The sequence below is a fragment of the Dromiciops gliroides genome, chromosome 3 (assembly GCF_019393635.1).
Source record: "Dromiciops gliroides isolate mDroGli1 chromosome 3, mDroGli1.pri, whole genome shotgun sequence".
In the NCBI taxonomy this organism is placed as follows: Eukaryota; Metazoa; Chordata; class Mammalia; order Microbiotheria; family Microbiotheriidae; genus Dromiciops; species Dromiciops gliroides.
The window spans coordinates 483,505,983-483,523,802 of NC_057863.1; the positions used below are offsets into that span (position 1 = coordinate 483,505,983).

At 36.4% G+C, this 17,820-nt stretch overlaps 1 protein-coding gene across 5 annotated transcripts in view; it reads left to right on the forward strand.

Annotated features, from left to right (window-relative positions):
- ATP8A2 (ATPase phospholipid transporting 8A2) overlaps window positions 1-17,820 on the forward strand; it is a 787,448-nt gene that overhangs the window by 253,756 nt on the left and 515,872 nt on the right. For all 5 annotated transcript variants that reach the window (XM_043998327.1, XM_043998326.1, XM_043998328.1 and 2 more), the window contains exons 20-22: window positions 3,490-3,559; window positions 8,383-8,467; window positions 9,867-10,006. In XM_043998327.1, coding sequence (XP_043854262.1) covers window positions 3,490-3,559; window positions 8,383-8,467; window positions 9,867-10,006 — 295 coding nt within the window. The remainder of the gene's footprint in view (window positions 1-3,489; window positions 3,560-8,382; window positions 8,468-9,866; window positions 10,007-17,820) is intronic.

The window sequence follows — 17,820 nt, forward strand, 5'->3', positions numbered from 1 at the left end:
CATTTTTTGAATGATAGAATTCTTTGGTAGTCTGTTGATACTGTGGGCTTCTTCTCAGAATGATTTTTTTAAAAATTACAAGCAAATGCTAAATTTTAGTTAGAGATTAATGAAAATATGGATGCATTATTTTTCCTATCCAAGTTCATGGACCTTCAAATCTATCTACAGACCCTTTTGGTTGTCTGTGGACTCTCAAGTTAAGAATCCCTACCTTAGGATTTTAAAGCTAGAAGAAACTTTAGGAGTTAATACATTGTCATTCTAGTAAATGTGAGAAAGATGGCTGATGTCCAGAAGCCCAGTTGAACCTGAAGTATTAACTTTTTTCCCCCTTTAGAGGTGGACAATGAAATCATCTGTTTTTCTTCCTAAATGTCTTTTCTAAAGAAACTCAATACATCTCCATATCCTGCTCTCCTTTTCCATTTCAAAGGCCCCAGTACTCTAGCAGCTGGGGCAGAATTCCCACCAGGGCAGCAGCAGACATGTCTGAATAGTTCAGGGTATGTCGACGATGGTATTATTTTCATTGGAGTTTCCCCAGGTCTTGTGAAGTCATACCTCTTGCACCATCTGAGCACTGTTAATGGGGGGGGGGGGTTTGAGAAATTGGAAACGGAAAAGACTAACTGATGAGATCATCAATTCATCTCACTGGAGGGTCAATGTAGGATGGCTCCTTTGGACATGTTCTGAAGCACTCTCCCCCAAATCCATTTTAAAGGGTTTAAAGACCTGGTGATGTTTGTTCTTTCCCTGGAAAGTTTTTTGTTCCAATAAGACTGTCATAAGAAAATATTTCCTAATATCTAGTATGGCTTTCTCTCTTCTTAACATCTGGCTATTGCTTCTAGCAGCAAACTCATATTCTATACTGCAAACCTTCTTCTCCATCATCAGAATGCCCATGTCAATGCTTTATTCACTCATCAGTCAGTAAAAGTTGCATAATGACATTGCTCTATTTACTTAACAGTTATTCAAGCAAGCTACCTGAACTGGTTTTTAAAATATATTTAAAATCATATCAAGCCTTTATGACCTCTTAGTCTTAGTCAAGTACAAAGGATCTCCTTAACAGCTCAGGATGCTAATGATGGGAGGGGATGTGGAAAGGATGAAGATGGCAGCAGTCTTAATGTATGAGAAGCTCTTTCTGCCTCACCCCCTCCCAATTTTTGTCCCCTACCCACCTGATCTCTGATGTCCTAGAAGAAGTACTTGACTAGTTGTCTATGTGCATTTCTGTGGAATCTGGGCTCTCTGCAGAAGGAAGAGTGCAAAGTGACAGAAGTTTGAGGAGAAGGAAGGAGCAAAGGAGTCAAGTTTCTGTGCTATGTTGCATGAGAGACATTGACAAGCTGGAGCAGCTTCTTTCCTGGAGCCATTTAGAAGATGACAAGATAATGAAGAGACTCAAATCCATTTCCTTTGAGTAGCAGTTGAGGAAGTGAGGAAGACTTAAGCAAGGCATGATCACTATCTTCAAATACTCCAAGGGCTGTCACATAAGAGGAGGTCTTATTCTTTCTGGGTCTAGAGCTAGGGGCTACGGGAACACAGACTGCACATAAGAAAAAACTTTCCAACAGAGCTTTCCAAGATTTGAATGAGCTGCACTGTCCCACCCCCTCCATCCCCATTATGGACCAGTATTCAAGAAGAGAGAAGAAGCAAATGCTTAACTTGCTGGAGATGATTCATTCAACATGGATTCATGCATCTGATGAAGGGGAAAAGATGAACTATAAGCAAAACCTCTAAGGTTCCTTCCAGCTCTAAGATTCAGTGAAATTGAGCTAGATAGAAAAGAGGAAGTATCAAAACTGAGGGGATAAAACAGATACACTTTGGTCATATTTGGGTTCTACTTCTTTCTAGCTATATATATCCCAACCCAGATACTTGTGCTTATATATGTCTAGTACTGTCTAAAGATTCTCCTCTGTCCCCTTCCAGGATTTTTTCCACCTATTCTGCTTCCATTTTACACCTTTGCAAGTCCCTTCTATGTCAATATTTACACCTCTGAAGGAGAGAAATTCAGTTCTTCTTGTAGTCTGTATTGATCAGTTAGAATAAACATGGTAGAATTGTAGAAAAAATCTTCTTGTTTTATTCCATCAATTACAAATAAAAAAAGAAGTATTTTCTCTCTGATGGGATCAACAAGCTCCAGATGCTTCTATCTTAATACCTTTGGCAACTAAAAGTTTGGGAAAACTGCTCCCAGATACCATTTTGTCTTGGGGATGCTGGTCTGGCTACCAGAGAACAAAGAGCAGGATGACCTTTTTTTTTTTTTTTTTTTTACTTCAAAAGATACTTTTCAAGTATTAGATTGTTAACTTGCTCTTTCACAGCTCTTTACTTAGTGAATAGAGAAAGGGAAGAATTGTAAAGCTCATTAGTCAGTGATAGTTCAGATGTTAAAAAATTAATCAGGGGGCAGCTAGGTGGCGCAGCAGATAGAGCACTGGCCGTGGAATCAGGAGTACCTGAGTTCAAATCCGGCCTCAGACACTTAACACTTACTAGCTGTGTGACCTTGGGCAAGTCACTTAACCCCAATTGCCTCACTAAAAAACAAAACAAAACAAAACAAAATTAATCAGGGAATTTTTAAATGGTGGGGGGCAAGGTGGGAGAGGGTCAAATCTAGCCCATAACTATGATTCCTTTGGTGTAAGGAACTCCTGGTATGGAAACACCTTCCACTGATATAGAAGAACAGCTCTGTCACTTAAAGTCTCAGAGAATTACCTAGATCAACAAGACATTGTTTTATTCACTTGTTTGTGGTCACAGAGCTAGTGTGTATCAGAAGCAATACTTGAACCAGGTTGTCCTGATTCCAAGGCCTCATCCATCCATTAGCTATATCATGCAAGTAAAGTTAGAGATTAATTTAGATTTTATTTACTTAAGTTAATTCTGGTTTACACTGCCACAAGTAATTCAACAAAATAAGTTAGAATAGGGTATATATATATATGTGTGTGTGTGTGTGTGTGTGTATGTATAAATATATATAGCATATATATGTGTATAATATACATAAATATTTATAAAGTAAATATTTTAAATGAAGGAAATTATTGCTTTCTCTCCATTATTATCAATTAATTATATTAGAAAGTTATCAACTAATTACACTAAAAAATCCATGGAAGTTTTAATTTTTCTTCTCATTTGACTATCTTTTTAAAATATAGTTTTACTGAATCAGGCAGTGATATTGAATTCCTGGTGGTGATAAAGGACAAAGTTAATGAGCCAGGTCTCTTAGGCAGAATGGTGGCCAGTCCATCATTATATTGTCTTCAGCAAGCTAATGACTAAAGCCCTATCAGTTTTCCACCTATTTTCTGCTTCCTCCCACCTCCTAAACAAAATAATACCTTCTTAAGTTGCTTGTGTTCTTAGCTTAGTCATTTGATAATTTGACCAGAAGAGAGACCACTGATAATTTCTTTTTCCTTATAGTGACAGAAAAAGGATGTCGGTAATTGTTCGAACACCATCAGGACAAATTCGCCTCTACTGTAAAGGAGCTGTAAGTACCAGAGTGGTCACTTGCATTGCAGTATGAATTTTCTGACATGCCAACCAGACTATGCCACAAATACTTTTGCATTAATTGTATGTTATAGTATCCCTTTTCATGTTCTCATTATTGCAAGTGGATGACTAATTTTATATTGATTCCATTGGGGGAAAATACTGATCATGATTGATGACTCTTGTGTTGAATGATGGCACAGAGGTCATATCAAATTAGCAGCTGACACAAAGTGGGAAGGGAGGAGTAAGTAACACATTGGATGACAGTCCAGATCCAAAAAGAACCTGACAGGCTAGAGTAATGGACCATATCTAATAAGATAAGATGATAGATATAAATGTAAAGTTTTATATTTGAATAAAAGAAATCAACTTTACAAATACAAGATGGGCTGGCATGGCCAGAGAATAGGTTTTTTTCCAATCTTATTTTATTTTATTTTTTAAATTATAAAAGTATTTTATTACTTTCCAGTTACATGTAGTTTTCAACTTTTGTTTTTATAAGATTTCTAGTTTCAATTTTTTCTCCCTCCTTCTCCTCCTTTCCCCCCTCCCCAAGACAGCAAGTAATCTGATATAGGTTATATATGTACAATAACATTAAACATATTTCTGCATTAGTCATATGATAAGAGAAGAATCAGAGCAAAAAGGAAAAACCTCAAAAAAACCAACAGCACCAAAACCAAAGAAAAAGTATGGTTCAATAGGCATCCATATTCCACAGTTCTTTTCTTTTTCTGGATTTGGAGAGTCTTTTCCATCATGAGTCCTTTGGAACTATCTTGTACCATTGTATTGCTGAGAAGAATCAAGTCTATCACAGTTGATCAACACACAATGCTGTTGATACTGTGTACAATGTTCTCCTGGTTCTGCTCGTCTCACTCATCATCAGTTCATGCAAGTCCTTCCAGGTTTCTCTGAAATCTGCCTGCTCATCATTTTTTACAGCACATTAGAATTTCATTACATTCATATACCACAACTTGTTCAGCCATTCCCCAATTGATGGGCAACCCCTCGATTTCTAATTCCTTGCCGCCACAAAAAGAGCAGCTATAAATATTTTTGTACATGTGGGTCCTTTTCCCTTTTTTATGATCTCTTTGGGGAAAAGACCCAAAAGTGGTATTTCTGGATCAAAGGGTACGCACAGCTTTGTAGCCCTTTGGGCATAATTCCAAATTGTTCTCCAGAATGGTTGGATCAATTTACAGCTCCACCAACAATGCATTAGTATTCCAATTTTTCCACAGCTTCTCCAACATTTATTATTTTCCTTTTTTGTCAGAATAGTTTGTTTTTAAGGAAAAGTCTGGGGGTTTAAATAAACATCAAGCTCAATATGATTTAGCTGTGTAATGTGGTGGTCACAAAAGCCAAGGTGATCATTAAGTTGCATTAAAAGAAGCATAGGGTCCAGAACTAGGAAGGTGATATTCTCTCTCTATTCTCCCCTGGTTAGAATACATCTGGAGTATTCTCTTTCTGGGAGTCATAGCTCCATGAGGACATGGATAAAATGGAAGGGGTGGCTTTGCATTTTTGTCATATGAGGTTTAGTTGTAGGAATTGGGAATGTCTAGCTTGGTAAAGAGAAGCCCCTTTCTGGCTCTCCACTATTGTAGTGTATCCTTATTCCCAAACTTGCCTTTTCAGGGAGGTGGGAGAAAATGTCTAAGTCCCCTGACAACCTTGGATATTTTATGTGTACAGTAGAAGACTCAAGGGAGGGTAGTGTAACTGCTGTCTTCCAGTATTTGAGGATTATCACGTGGAGAATAGATTAGACTTATTTTGCTGGGATTGCAGAGTAGGACTAGGTGTCACTGGTGGATGTACCAAGGAAGTAAGTTTAGATTTGACTTTAGGAAATGTTTCCTTATTTTCAGTTATTGCAGAGTGGGCTGGGACCCCTCACAAGTGAAATCTCCCTTCCTCTAGGTCCTCAGACAAAGTTGAGATGACCATTTCTTGGATATGTTGTGGGAAGGGGCTATTGCTCAGCTGTGGCTTGGATTAGATGACTTGTGTCCCTTCCAACGCTGAGACTCTGTGATCCTGTGAAAGTCTTATCGTAGCACTCAGCAAGGAAATGGCATACAAGTACAGGATGAGGAAGATGGGCTGGTCATCAATTTGTGTCTAAAAGACATAGGGACTTTAGTAGACTACAGAGCCCAGTATGAGCTAGATGGGATGGTAGGTATAAAGAGAATGTGCTTTGAGCATACAAAGCATGTATATATTTATATGCCACTTTAAGGTTCATAAAGCACTTCCTACACACAACTACCCAGTGAGGGAGGTGCTATTATTATTATCTCCATTTTGAAAATGAGGAAACTCAGCCTGAGAGAATGTAAATTACTTTCTCAGGGTCACACTGCTAGTAAGGGTTTGGATTCTCAGGGCTTCCTGACTTTAGGTCCTGTGTTCTATTCACTGTACCACTTACTTGTTTGGAGAATTACGTTATATATGGGGCACCACAGTTTAGGAAATAAGTTGATGAACTTGGGCGACTGGGATGGTACTGAGACTTGGAGCCATATAAAGAAGGGTTAAGAGAGTGGTGTTGAGGGGGCAGCTAAGTGGCACAGTGGATATAGCACCAGTCCTGGATTTAGGAGGACCTTAGTTCAAATCCTGCCTCAGACACGTGAATCTTACTAGCTGTATGATCCTGGGCAAGTCACTTAACCCTCATTTCCCTGCAGAAAGAAAGAAAGAAAGAAAGAAAGAAAGAAAGAAAGAAAGAAAGAAAGAAAGAAAGAAAGAAAGAAAGAAAGAAAGAAAGAAAGAAAGAAAGAAAGAAAGAAAGGAAAGAGAGAGAGAAAGAGAGAGAGAAAGAGAGAGAGAAAGAGAGAGAGAAAGAGAGAGAGAAAGAGAGAGAGAAAGAGAGAGAGAAAGAGAGAGAGAAAGAGAGAGAGAAAGAGAGAGAGAGAAAGAGAGAGAGAGAAAGAGAGAGAGAGAAAGAGAGAGAGAGAAAGAGAGAGAGAGAAAGAGAGAGAGAGAAAGAGAGAGAGAGAAAGAGAGAGAGAGAAAGAGAGAGAAAGAAAGAGAGAGAAAGAAAGAAAGAGGTGTTGATTAGCCTTTAGAAATGAAGGCTTAGGCTAAGGCACTGGAGGATGTGATTTGCTGTCATGTTGAAGAGTGATGAGACTTGTTTAACTTAGCCTCAGAGGTTAGAACTAGGAGCAACGGGTAAAAGTTGGAGAAAGGCAAATTTCAGTTGGATAGAAGCACAAGAAACTTGCTAGTAATAAGAACTGTATAAGGCTACTAATGAACTCCCAGGAACTGGAAGTCTTCAAGCAGATCATAGATGGCCACTTTTCAGGGATGGTACTTCAGAGGTGCTGTTTCAAACACGGGTTTGACTAGATCAATTTGGAGGCTCCATCCGGCTCTGAGATTCTATGCCTCAATCTAATAGCTAAGGGATTTCAGGAGACTTGAAAGAAAGGTACTAAGTTAGTCTTCTGATTACTGTGTGGTAGTAATGTGGAATAGGGACTGCCCCTGATCCTGTGAGACAAAAATAAAGATCCATGGAGGTCTGCTACTTTCAATACCTAGTCTGAAAAAGGCAGTTCTCCTGCTTGTGGGAAACTGGCATGTATGTAGGCTTATTTGAATGTTGCCTCTGACTTGGAGGAAAAAGATAAAACCTCATGTGTCTGTATGTATTCATTTCTTGGCACACATTAATATATCAGTGCGCTTAAAAATCTCCTTTTAAAATGTTAACATTTAAAATGCTAATGTAACATTTTATTGTTCATGCTTCCACATTGCTGTTTTTGAAGAATTTCTGGCTAGATTTTTCAGTGTGTCAGTTGTTAGTGTCACAGCCATCACAAAAAGAGAAACTGAGGGGGTTGAGAAAAGTTTAATTTGTATAAAATCATAGGTTGTCAGAGTAGGAAAGGACATTAGAGATCATCTACTTTAGGAGGTCTGTTAGAATTTGTTTGTCACAGACCCCTTTGGCTGGTCTAATGAAACATATGGACTCCTCAGAAGAATGTTTAAAATACACAAAATAAAATATATGGAATTATGAAGGAAACCAATATATTAAAATTCAGTTAATATGTATATATATGTGTGTGTGTGTGTGTGTGTGTGTATATATATATATATATATGTATACACACACACACACACACACACACACTCTTCATGGACCCTGAGTTAAGAACATTTTATTTAGTCCAAATCCCATAAAGACTAATTTTGAAAAAAGGATGAATTATATCTTAGAAGATTTATACCTATCTATCCTTATTCACATAGAAACCAGAAAACTTAAATAGGTCTTTGTTCTGGTACCACAGAAGAGTCAGAGAAGGATGCTCTGCAATGTTAAACCAAACATCATTGTATCAGAAAATGTACATTCTTGGTTTGTTTCATAGTTCCTAGACTTGGGTTAGAGTCACATTTGGAGTCACAGGAGCTAGGTTTGAATGCAAGTTTTGCTCTTTTCTTCCTGGGTGACTTTAGACAAGTCATTTAAGTTTTGGGGCCTCCATTTCCTCATTTGTCAAATGAAAAAACTGGACAGATTGCTCTCTGAGGTGCTTCCTAGCATAGAATCTATGATCCTAAGGAATCCAACCCACTGTGAAGTTCAAAGGTCATCATTGCTTGTGGATTGGAATTCAGCTACTCTTATTAGGACTCACAAAAATACTTTATATCCATTAGGTAGAAAGCATTAAGCTGTAAAACAGTATTTAGAAGATTGGATTGTAATTTTATATGTGAATTTGTTGGTCCTGATGACTTCTTCTTTGATAGGATAATGTGATTTATGAGAGACTGTCAGAGAATTCTGAGTTCACAGAACAAACTTTGTGTCATCTTGAATATTTTGCTACAGAAGGTAAGTTATCTTTATTTTTTAGATTATTATAATTAATATTAGCTTACATAGATATATTTATATGTATGTGTGTATAGGGTGACATGGTCTTGGATATACATTCACATGTTTTGGTCCAGAATACTGATAAATGTGAATATTTCTGAATCTAGATCTCATTGAAACTTTTTAAACTCCATCATGTTCTGTGTTTGTGCCAGCAAGAAAACATATTGATCCTTATGTTGTGGTACAGGGAATCTAACATCCATTATGGCTTAGTCAGTGTGTCTGTGTATGATGTCAAAGGCTCTCCTGAGGTAATAGGTACATTGGAGTAGAAGGTGGCCTTGTGGATGTCATGCTTTGTCTGAGATCTTTGTAGTATCATTTTCTCATTCAGAGAAGCCTGGATTTTGTTCACTAAAGTATATAGGTGAACCAACCCCTATAGTTAATGGGCTTAACCTTTTGTTAGCTATATAATGCTGATTTTTTTCATCCTTTGATTATGGGCACTGAACCCATAGTGACTGACCTCAAGCATTCTCTGAGAAGCTTTAAACAAGGCTTCTGGTTTCCATCTTCCTTGCTTGTATAGGTGACAAAAACCATAGACTGTGTTACCCAAGATAATATTTGAACTTGTGAGCTCCAGCCTCTGGCATGCTTATGTCTCTGGCATGAAATCATGGATCTCTTTACCAAGGTTCCTGGTACCTTTGACTGCTGTCTTAATAAACATAAATGTGTTCCAGGCATAAGAAGGTAGTTGTAGGAAGTTCTTTGGAATGAAATATAAGACAGCAACTCTTCTGAAGTGAAGATTTGACTTTAACATTCTGGGTTGTGTTACAATAAATAGCTTGAATTCTTAGAAGAGAATTACTCTTCCCCTCTTGATTCCCACCCAAGGTTATCAAAAGAAAGAAGGTTCTCAAAGATGCACAAAAAAAGTCTCCTGGTGTTGTGTTGATGGATTAATACTTGGTTAAGTTGTGAAATAAAGAGGGAACAGGACAACACGGATAGAGGGTTGGCCTTAAAATCCGGAAGACCTGGGGTTAAATCATGCTTCTGTCACATACTGGCTGTTGTGACCCTGGACAAGACATTTAACTGCCTGGAGCCCAAGGCAGGTCTCCAAGCCAGTAAGTTATAGGTGAGCTGTCCATCTCTAGTGGTAGAGGGAGTTCCTATACTAGGAGTTCACTACGCCTATGAAATTGCAAATCTGTACCCCCTCCCTCCAAAAAAAAACAAGAAAAAAATTGAAACTAGCCATTTTGGAAAAGTAGCAGGAACCATTGAAAGACCTCATAAAGCTTGGAGTGTGAGAGAAGACTTGTTTTTTATTTTCAGGTGGTGAGTTTCTCTGAGCTGACAAAGGGCATGACCTTTATTATTTACTGTTCTTCAGGTTTGAGGACACTTTGTATTGCCTATGCAGACCTATCTGAGGATGTCTACCAGGAATGGTTGACTGTTTATAATACGGCCAGTACAACTTTGAAAGACAGAAGTCGGAGGTTGGAAGAATGCTATGAAATAATTGAGAAGGTAACCAGAGGAGATGGACTCTCTTCTAGCTAATCAGCTTCCCTTTTGTCCTTATTTTCATAAGCACAAAAAAACACCAAAACAAAACAAAAACAACACAGCTCTCATAATGTGTCAAATTAACATTTATCTTTTATTTTTCTATGATCTTAAACGTATAAAGTATTGGATTTTGTTTCCTTGCAAAAGAAACTCACTTCTTTTAGAAAATTTTAAAAGAGACAAGACTTGAGCTATACTGTTTCAGTCCTTTTGCTACCTTCTCTCTGTTTTCTGGCCATAACACCTTCTTAGGGGGTGCGACCTTTGGCAAATTATTTCATGTCTCTAGGTGTCAAACTTGGAATAAATAAGAGAGATGGACCATAGAACATCCAAATTTCTTTTTAAATCTAAGTCCCATACTCCCTTGATCTGAGTATTTTGGGGACGATGAACCTTTAAAGAACATTGCTGGTATCTTTTGGTGCAACAGAATAGTAAACTATAGTGTGAGAGAGGCAGAATTTCCCCAGATAAAAATCGGGCACAAATTATATTATTTACTTGGCAGATCTTAAAACTGGCTTTATACCATATGGCTGTGATAGTAGGGGAAAACCTGAGGAGTTATTTATAAACTAAATATAAAAAACCCCAAACACAATAGAACACTTTCTTGTTCTTTCAGTGTTTGACTTTTCCCTCCTGAATAGGCTCTTATTTGATTTAGTGCCACTAGGGGGCAATGTTTCTGCAAATCTTTTTAACATTACTAAGATGAGACTCTTCCCAGATACTTCAGCTTTCCTGAATTTTAGACAAAAGAAAGTAATAGGAACTGGATGTGTGATTTCATTGGTAGAAGGGTGCACCAAGAAGAAAAAACTCCAACTACCAATGTAGGTCAGCACTTGCTTTGCAACCTTGAGCAATAAGGAGACAAACAAACAAACTGATGATCAAAACTGTGGATCTCTAGGCCATAATATTTTCTTTAAACACACCTGCTAATACTCTAAGAGCTAGTGATTCTTCCATTTGTTTTATTTCCCTGAAGAAAAACCCTAAATCTATTCCCCTCAGCTGATTTCCCTGGGGTATATTAGAAAGGTGATGAGGGAATTCCAGATGGCATCTGCCAAAATGATCAATTATAAATGAGAAATGGCAATTTTCTAGTGATTTCTTGTGGTGGGAAGCTGGTGGAGGGTCCAGCATACCTTTGTCAGGTGTAAGTTTTTTTGTAGCCACTATTGTAGAATCCCATATTAGCCAAATTGTATTATTCTTGTTGTTCCTTCTACCCACTGTCCAGTTCTGTTGGATGTACCCTCTGAAAGTAAGGGAATAAAAACCTGTGTTGTACTATTGAAATGTAGAAATAATGTTTCAGAGGAAAGGAAGCTTCCATGAAGGGCTTGCCTTGTGTCTCTTTGTTAAATCTTTGGATTGTTAATGGCTCTCTTCTGATAACCCAGTTTACTAATTGTCTTTCTCAAAATCATCTGGAACAACACTTTACCAATACTTACAGAAAACTTACTTTTTGTATGGCTTCAACTTTGTCAGTCATAGTTAAATATCTAAACATTGGTTAAAGGTGATTTGGGATGGTCAACATGCATCAACAAAGTCAGGATAATTTGGAAAAGAACAAGGGTGAAAGAATCTGCTAATTATAACATTGCTATAACTCTCTTTTATACTATTCACCAGGGTGGGCCTAAATCTAGGCTCCTTGCTTTAGTGTGAGGGGCAAGGTTGCTCTAGGCATTTGAGCCTCTCCTTTCCTCCTTTTCCCTTTGAGGTCTTGATCATTCTGGGACCTGCACAGCCAGACCAGACATTCTCCTCTGTTGTCTCCCCACCCTTACGTCCTTGTCTGGCTGCTTACATGTATACATAGTTTGTAAAACACCTCCCAGGGAAGAGAAGAAATCCTGTGGTGCACTTTGAAAGTCTAGGCAGTTCAAAGGCTGACTAGTGAGGCTTGAAACAGAATGAACATGTTACTCTATTGCTCCTCAGTTTCGTGTTATTTAACCAAGAGGGAATAATTTTGGGGGGGAAATATGTATATATACATATTATAGAATTCATATATGTAATTTATATTCTATGTACTTTAACATATATATTACATGTATAGTATATAGTATACATCTATACTGTATATTATATATAATTTATATACATATATGTATGCATGTGTGTATACAGGGTAAGTCAAAAGTCATGATGTTTTCAAAACTTTTTGAAAATTTTTTTCTTTCATTTTTACCATTTATAAGATTTGATTTTTCATACATAATGTAAATTCATTTCCTATAAATACTATATATGACATTATAGTAATATAAATAAAAAATAAAGGAGTTATTAAACATTGAAACCCTTTGTGACTTTTGGCCCACACTGTGAGTGTGTGTGTGTGTGTATACACACACATATACATACATGTATATATAGAAAACATTTTACATACCCGTTTGTGTGTATGCATGCATGCATGTATGTATACCCACAGATAAAAACAGTAGCTGGCATTTCTATAGTCTGCTAAAGTTTATCTCCATTTGACACGTGAGAAAATTGAGGCTTGGAAAGGTTGTGACTTATCCATTTTTGCACAGCTGGTAAGTATCAGAGATTATTTTAGGGGAGGCTACAAAGTGATATCAGCATTTATTTGTCTTTCACAGTGGTGTGTTAGGGTAGGTGGCATTTGAAATAGTTAAACTCGCCCTTTCCATTGGTCTGGGACGTTGATGTTGCCAATTTCAAGTGTTCTCTACTATACATGTTTGTTGTCAATTTTAAGTGTTCTTTACCATAGAGATCTCTGCTTCATTATAGTAAGCAGAATATGAAGTTGATGACTTGGAAACCTTGAGCCTTGAATTTAAAAGGATGGCAGTAGAGGAAAGAAGACATGCCCATCTAATTCTCCACGCGGAGAATCTGTGAATTTCTGAATGACAACAAGTAAATATTCCACTGCAAACAATGATCTAATCATGTATTTGGGGGAGGAAAGAGGGCATCGGAGAGTATGCCCTCCTTACAGAGGCCACTTCTCTCATCCTCATCCTTAGCTTCTTTTATCTTACCAGAATTCTTATGCCTAGGGAGCCTGTAGGCTTCTTGTCTACAACTGACAGCTAGTGAGTAAAAAAATGCATAATTATAATTAGCATGACAAGAAGCCCTGGGAGATCTGAAGGGAGATCCAGGCAGGTTTAGACACCTTTAAAGAACACTGAGAGATAGAAAAAAACTCATCACTGGTAGGGAATGGGATAGTTGGTGATTGTTTTTCTTAATTGGATTTAGTAGAGAGCAGTACAGGAACTTAACCTGAATTGCTTAGGTTGACTAACTCTTGTTAAAAATGGGCTAGGCAGATGGGTTGAGGAGAATAAGATGAGGGCACTCATGAGCCAATTACAGTCCGAGTGCTATATGCAGGAAAGACTTTAGCTCATCTGAAAAAGCCAAATCAGATCACTGAAAAACAGTGAATGTATAATCAGAAACTATGTGTATGACCTCCTCTGAGGCTATTCTCCTAACTTGAATTTGTACTAGTAGGTTAAATTCCGAAAGGATGGCTGATTACTTTGGGTTACATTTCTTTATGGATGGATGACACATAACTCCTAAAAACTGTATCATCATTAGGGCAGTTAAAAGGTGCTTACTCAGACAGCTGGCATAGGTATAAATCTGTTACATTGGGTTGACCTCAAAAGAAGAATGGAAGGCTGAGAAAAAGGAATGCGTTTGAAAAGGCGAAAGGGAGAATGGGAAAAATTATCTCATGTAAAAGAGGTATGCAAAGAAAAGTTTATACAACAGAAGGGAAAATGTGGGGTAGGAAGTTGGCAATCCTTGAAGCTCATTCTTCCCTCACATAGATCAATGAGGAAAAAATGTACATACATACAATTCAATGAGGTATAGAAAGCTATCTTGCCAAACAGGTAAGTTGGAGGAAAAAGGACTGAAAGAAAATGGGAAATAGAATAAGAAGAAGGGTAGATTAAAGGAGGCAGTGGCCAGAAGCAAAACAGACTCTTAAGGGGAAAATGTTAAAAGGAGAAGGCTAAATATAAGAGAATAGGATGGAGGGAAAAACATAGCAGTCATAACTGTAAATGTGAATGGGATGAACTCATCTTGAAAACAGAATTGGATAGCTGCATGGATTAGAAACTAGAATCTAGCAATATGTTATTTAAAAGAGACACTTGAAAGAGAAAGATACACATAGAGAACTGAAATAAGTGACTGTAGCAGAATGAATTATGTTTCTGCTAGAGTAAAAAAAGCAAGGACAGCATTCATGAACTCAGACAAAGCAAAAGCAAAGATAGAAATAGGGAAACTACATTTGCTAAGAGGTGTCATAGGCATAGACACAGAACATATATGCATCATATATGGCATAGCATCCAAATTTTTGATGGAAAAATGTGAGTTACAAAAGAAAATAAACAGTAAAACTATACTAGTGGGAGATCTCAATTTACCTCTCTCAGACCTACATAAATCTATTCATGAAATAAACAAGAAAGAAATTAAGTAGATAAATAGAATTTTAGGAAAGTTAGATATGCTAAACCTCTAGAGAATATTGATTAGACATAGAAAGGCACTTACCTCTTTCTCTTCTGTGCATGGCACCTTCACAAAAATTAACCGTGTATTAGGGCATAAAAAACTCAAAAACAAGGGCAGAAAAGCAGAAATATAAATAAAACTTTTTTTGATCCATGATACAACAAAAATTACATTCAATAAATGGCTTTTGAAGCATAGAATAAAAATTAATTAGAAACCAATATAATCCTAGAGAACTGGTAGCTCAAAAACCAAATCATAGAAATAATGAATTTCATTTATGATGACAACAATAAAATAACATCAAAATTTATGAGATGCAGCCAAAGCAGTACTTAGGAGAAAATATATATTTTAAAACATTTACATTAATAAAAGAGAGAGGTAGTCAATGAATTGGGCATTCAAATTTTTTTTAACGTACTAGAAAAAGAACAAATTCAAATTCCCAATAAAGCACCAAAATAGAAACCCCTAAAATCAAAGTGAAGTTTGGTGAAATTGAAAGCTAAAAAACACATTAACCTAATAAATTAAAACAGGAACTTATTTTTGACAAAAAAATTGAATAGCTATACATTGGCTAATTTGATTTAAAAAGGAAAGAAAGAAACCAAATTATTCACATCAAAAATGAAAAGCATGAATGCACAATGAAGATGAGATTAAAACAATTATCGAGAGGTATTTTGCTTAATGATATGCTAATAAAATTTACAATCTAGATGAAATATCTGAATATTTTTTAAAAATATAAATGGTTCAGATTAATAGAAGAGGAAATGAATACTTAAGTAAACTTATCTTAGAAAAATACATTGAACGAGCCATAAATGGATTTCCTAAGAAAAAAATCCCTAGGATGAAATGGATTTAGAAGTGAATTCTACCAAACATTTAAAGAACAATTAATTCCAAAACTATAAATTGTTTGGAAAAAATAGGTAAAGAACGAGTTTTATTCTATAAGACAAATAGGATTTTAAATATGTAAACTAGGGAAAGAATAAACTGAAAGAAGACTATAAACTTATTTCTCTAATGAACATTGACACAAAAATTTTAAATAAAATACCAGCAAGGAGATTACAGGTGTGTGTGTGTGTGTGTGTGTGTGTGTGTGTGTGTGTGTGTGTGTGTGTAAGTAATAGCAGGGCTAATTCAATATTAGTAACACTATAAGGAAGATTGACCATGTCAATAACCAATACAGAAAGTTCATATGATTGTATCAACAGATGCAGAAAAGGCTTTCTGACAAAACACACCTATTCTTATTATAAAACACTAGAAAGTATAGGAATAAATGGGACTTTTTCTTTAAATTTTTCTTAAAATTAGTGTCTATATAAAACCAAAAGCAAACTTTATTTATTTGTAATGATGATAAACTAGAAACATTTATGATTAGATCAGAGGTGAAACAAGGATGTTCATGATCACTATTATCATTCAGTATTGTGCTAGAAATGATAGCTATAGTAATGACAAGAAAAAGAAAGTGAAAGAATAAATATAGACAATGAAGAAACAAAACTATCACTTTTTGCAGCTGATATATGGTTATACTTACAGAACTTTAGAAAGTCAGCTAAAAAGCTAACAACTTGAGAAAGTTTCAGAAAATAAAACAAAGTCACATAAATCATGAACATTTCTATATATTATTGGGGGGAAAAATCCAGGAGGAAGTGATAGAGAAATTTCTTTAAAATAATTGCATAAAATATAAAATACTTGGGAGTCTACCTGCCAAGACATATAAAAGAATTATATGGATGCAGTTACAAAATACTTTTCATACAAATAAAGAGATATCTAAAAAATTGGAGAAATGCTAATTGTTCCCAATAAAAAATGATGATACCTAAAGTAATTTACTTATTCAGTGCCATACTAATTAGACTATCAAAGAATTATCTTATAGAACTAGAAAAAAATAAGAACTGATAGATCCTGAATGCAGATTGAAGCATATTTTTCTTGCTTTTTATAACAAAATGCAAAAATAAGTTTTGCATGACTTCATATCTATAATGAGTACTATATTTCTTGCTTTCTCAATGGTTGAGGGGAGGTGCAGTAAAGGAGAGAATTTGAAACTTAAAATAATTTATTTTAAAAGTTAAAGTTCAAAAAAAGTTAGTAGACTTAGTATATATCTGTTAAAACAAAGGAAAAGCTAAGAATATGTAATAAAAATAGCAATTATAACTCTCCCCTCTCTTCAGCCAAAGTTTAGGACTTGGTATGCCACAGATATACTATCCGTGGGAAGAGTGGGCTCAAACTTAGAGTTCAATGGTAGTGAGGCTCATGAATAGAGAAAGGCAGTGGAGCAGCGATTCACAGCTTCTGGTTCTCTAGGTTTTTTTTCCTTTAGGTGTAACTACTAGATGGGCCATGCAGTTGGATTCCTATCATGTGTCTCCTCCTTAACTAGTATTTCTCTGACTAAGGGGCTCTTGTCTTCAATTCTATCACTTATAATTTTACTGATCCTCATCTATAAAATTAGCTAGAGAAGGAAAATGCAAACCATTCCAGTACCTTTGACAAGAAAACCCTATATGGGGTTACGAAGTCGGACACAACTAAAAATTACTGAACAATAAAATTGACCCTCTTATTTTCCACAGCAGCTGCTGCAAACCTTCTTTTCCCTCTTCATATCTTATTTAACTGAGAAAAATTGAGACTACTTTTTCACCAACTACTTCTTACCTTTTCTTCATCTCACACCCCTTAGGTATCATATACTCTGCTCCCCTGCCTGAACACTTCCACCAGTATTTTTTCCTTTATTCCAATCTCTGGTGAAGTAGTGGCCTTTTTCCCCAGGGCCAAACATTCTACATTTATCCATGATCCCATAACGTCTGATTTTCTCCAGCAGATTTCCCCCACAATCCTTCCTTCCCTGACTCTAATCTTCAGTGTCTCCCTGGCTACTGGTTCCTTTCTTACTGCCTACAAGCATGCCTGTCTCCTCCATTATTTCATGATTTCTTTTTTTTTCTTTCTTTTTTTTGGGGGGTGGGGTGGGGCGATGAGGGTTAAGTGACTTGCCCAGGGTCACACAGCTAGTGTCAAGTGTCTGAAGCCGGATTTGAACTTGGGTCCTTCTGAATGCAGTGCTTTATCCACTGTGCCACCTAGCTGCTCCCTTCCTTCATTCTTAAAAAAGAAACCTCACTAGATCCTTTCAT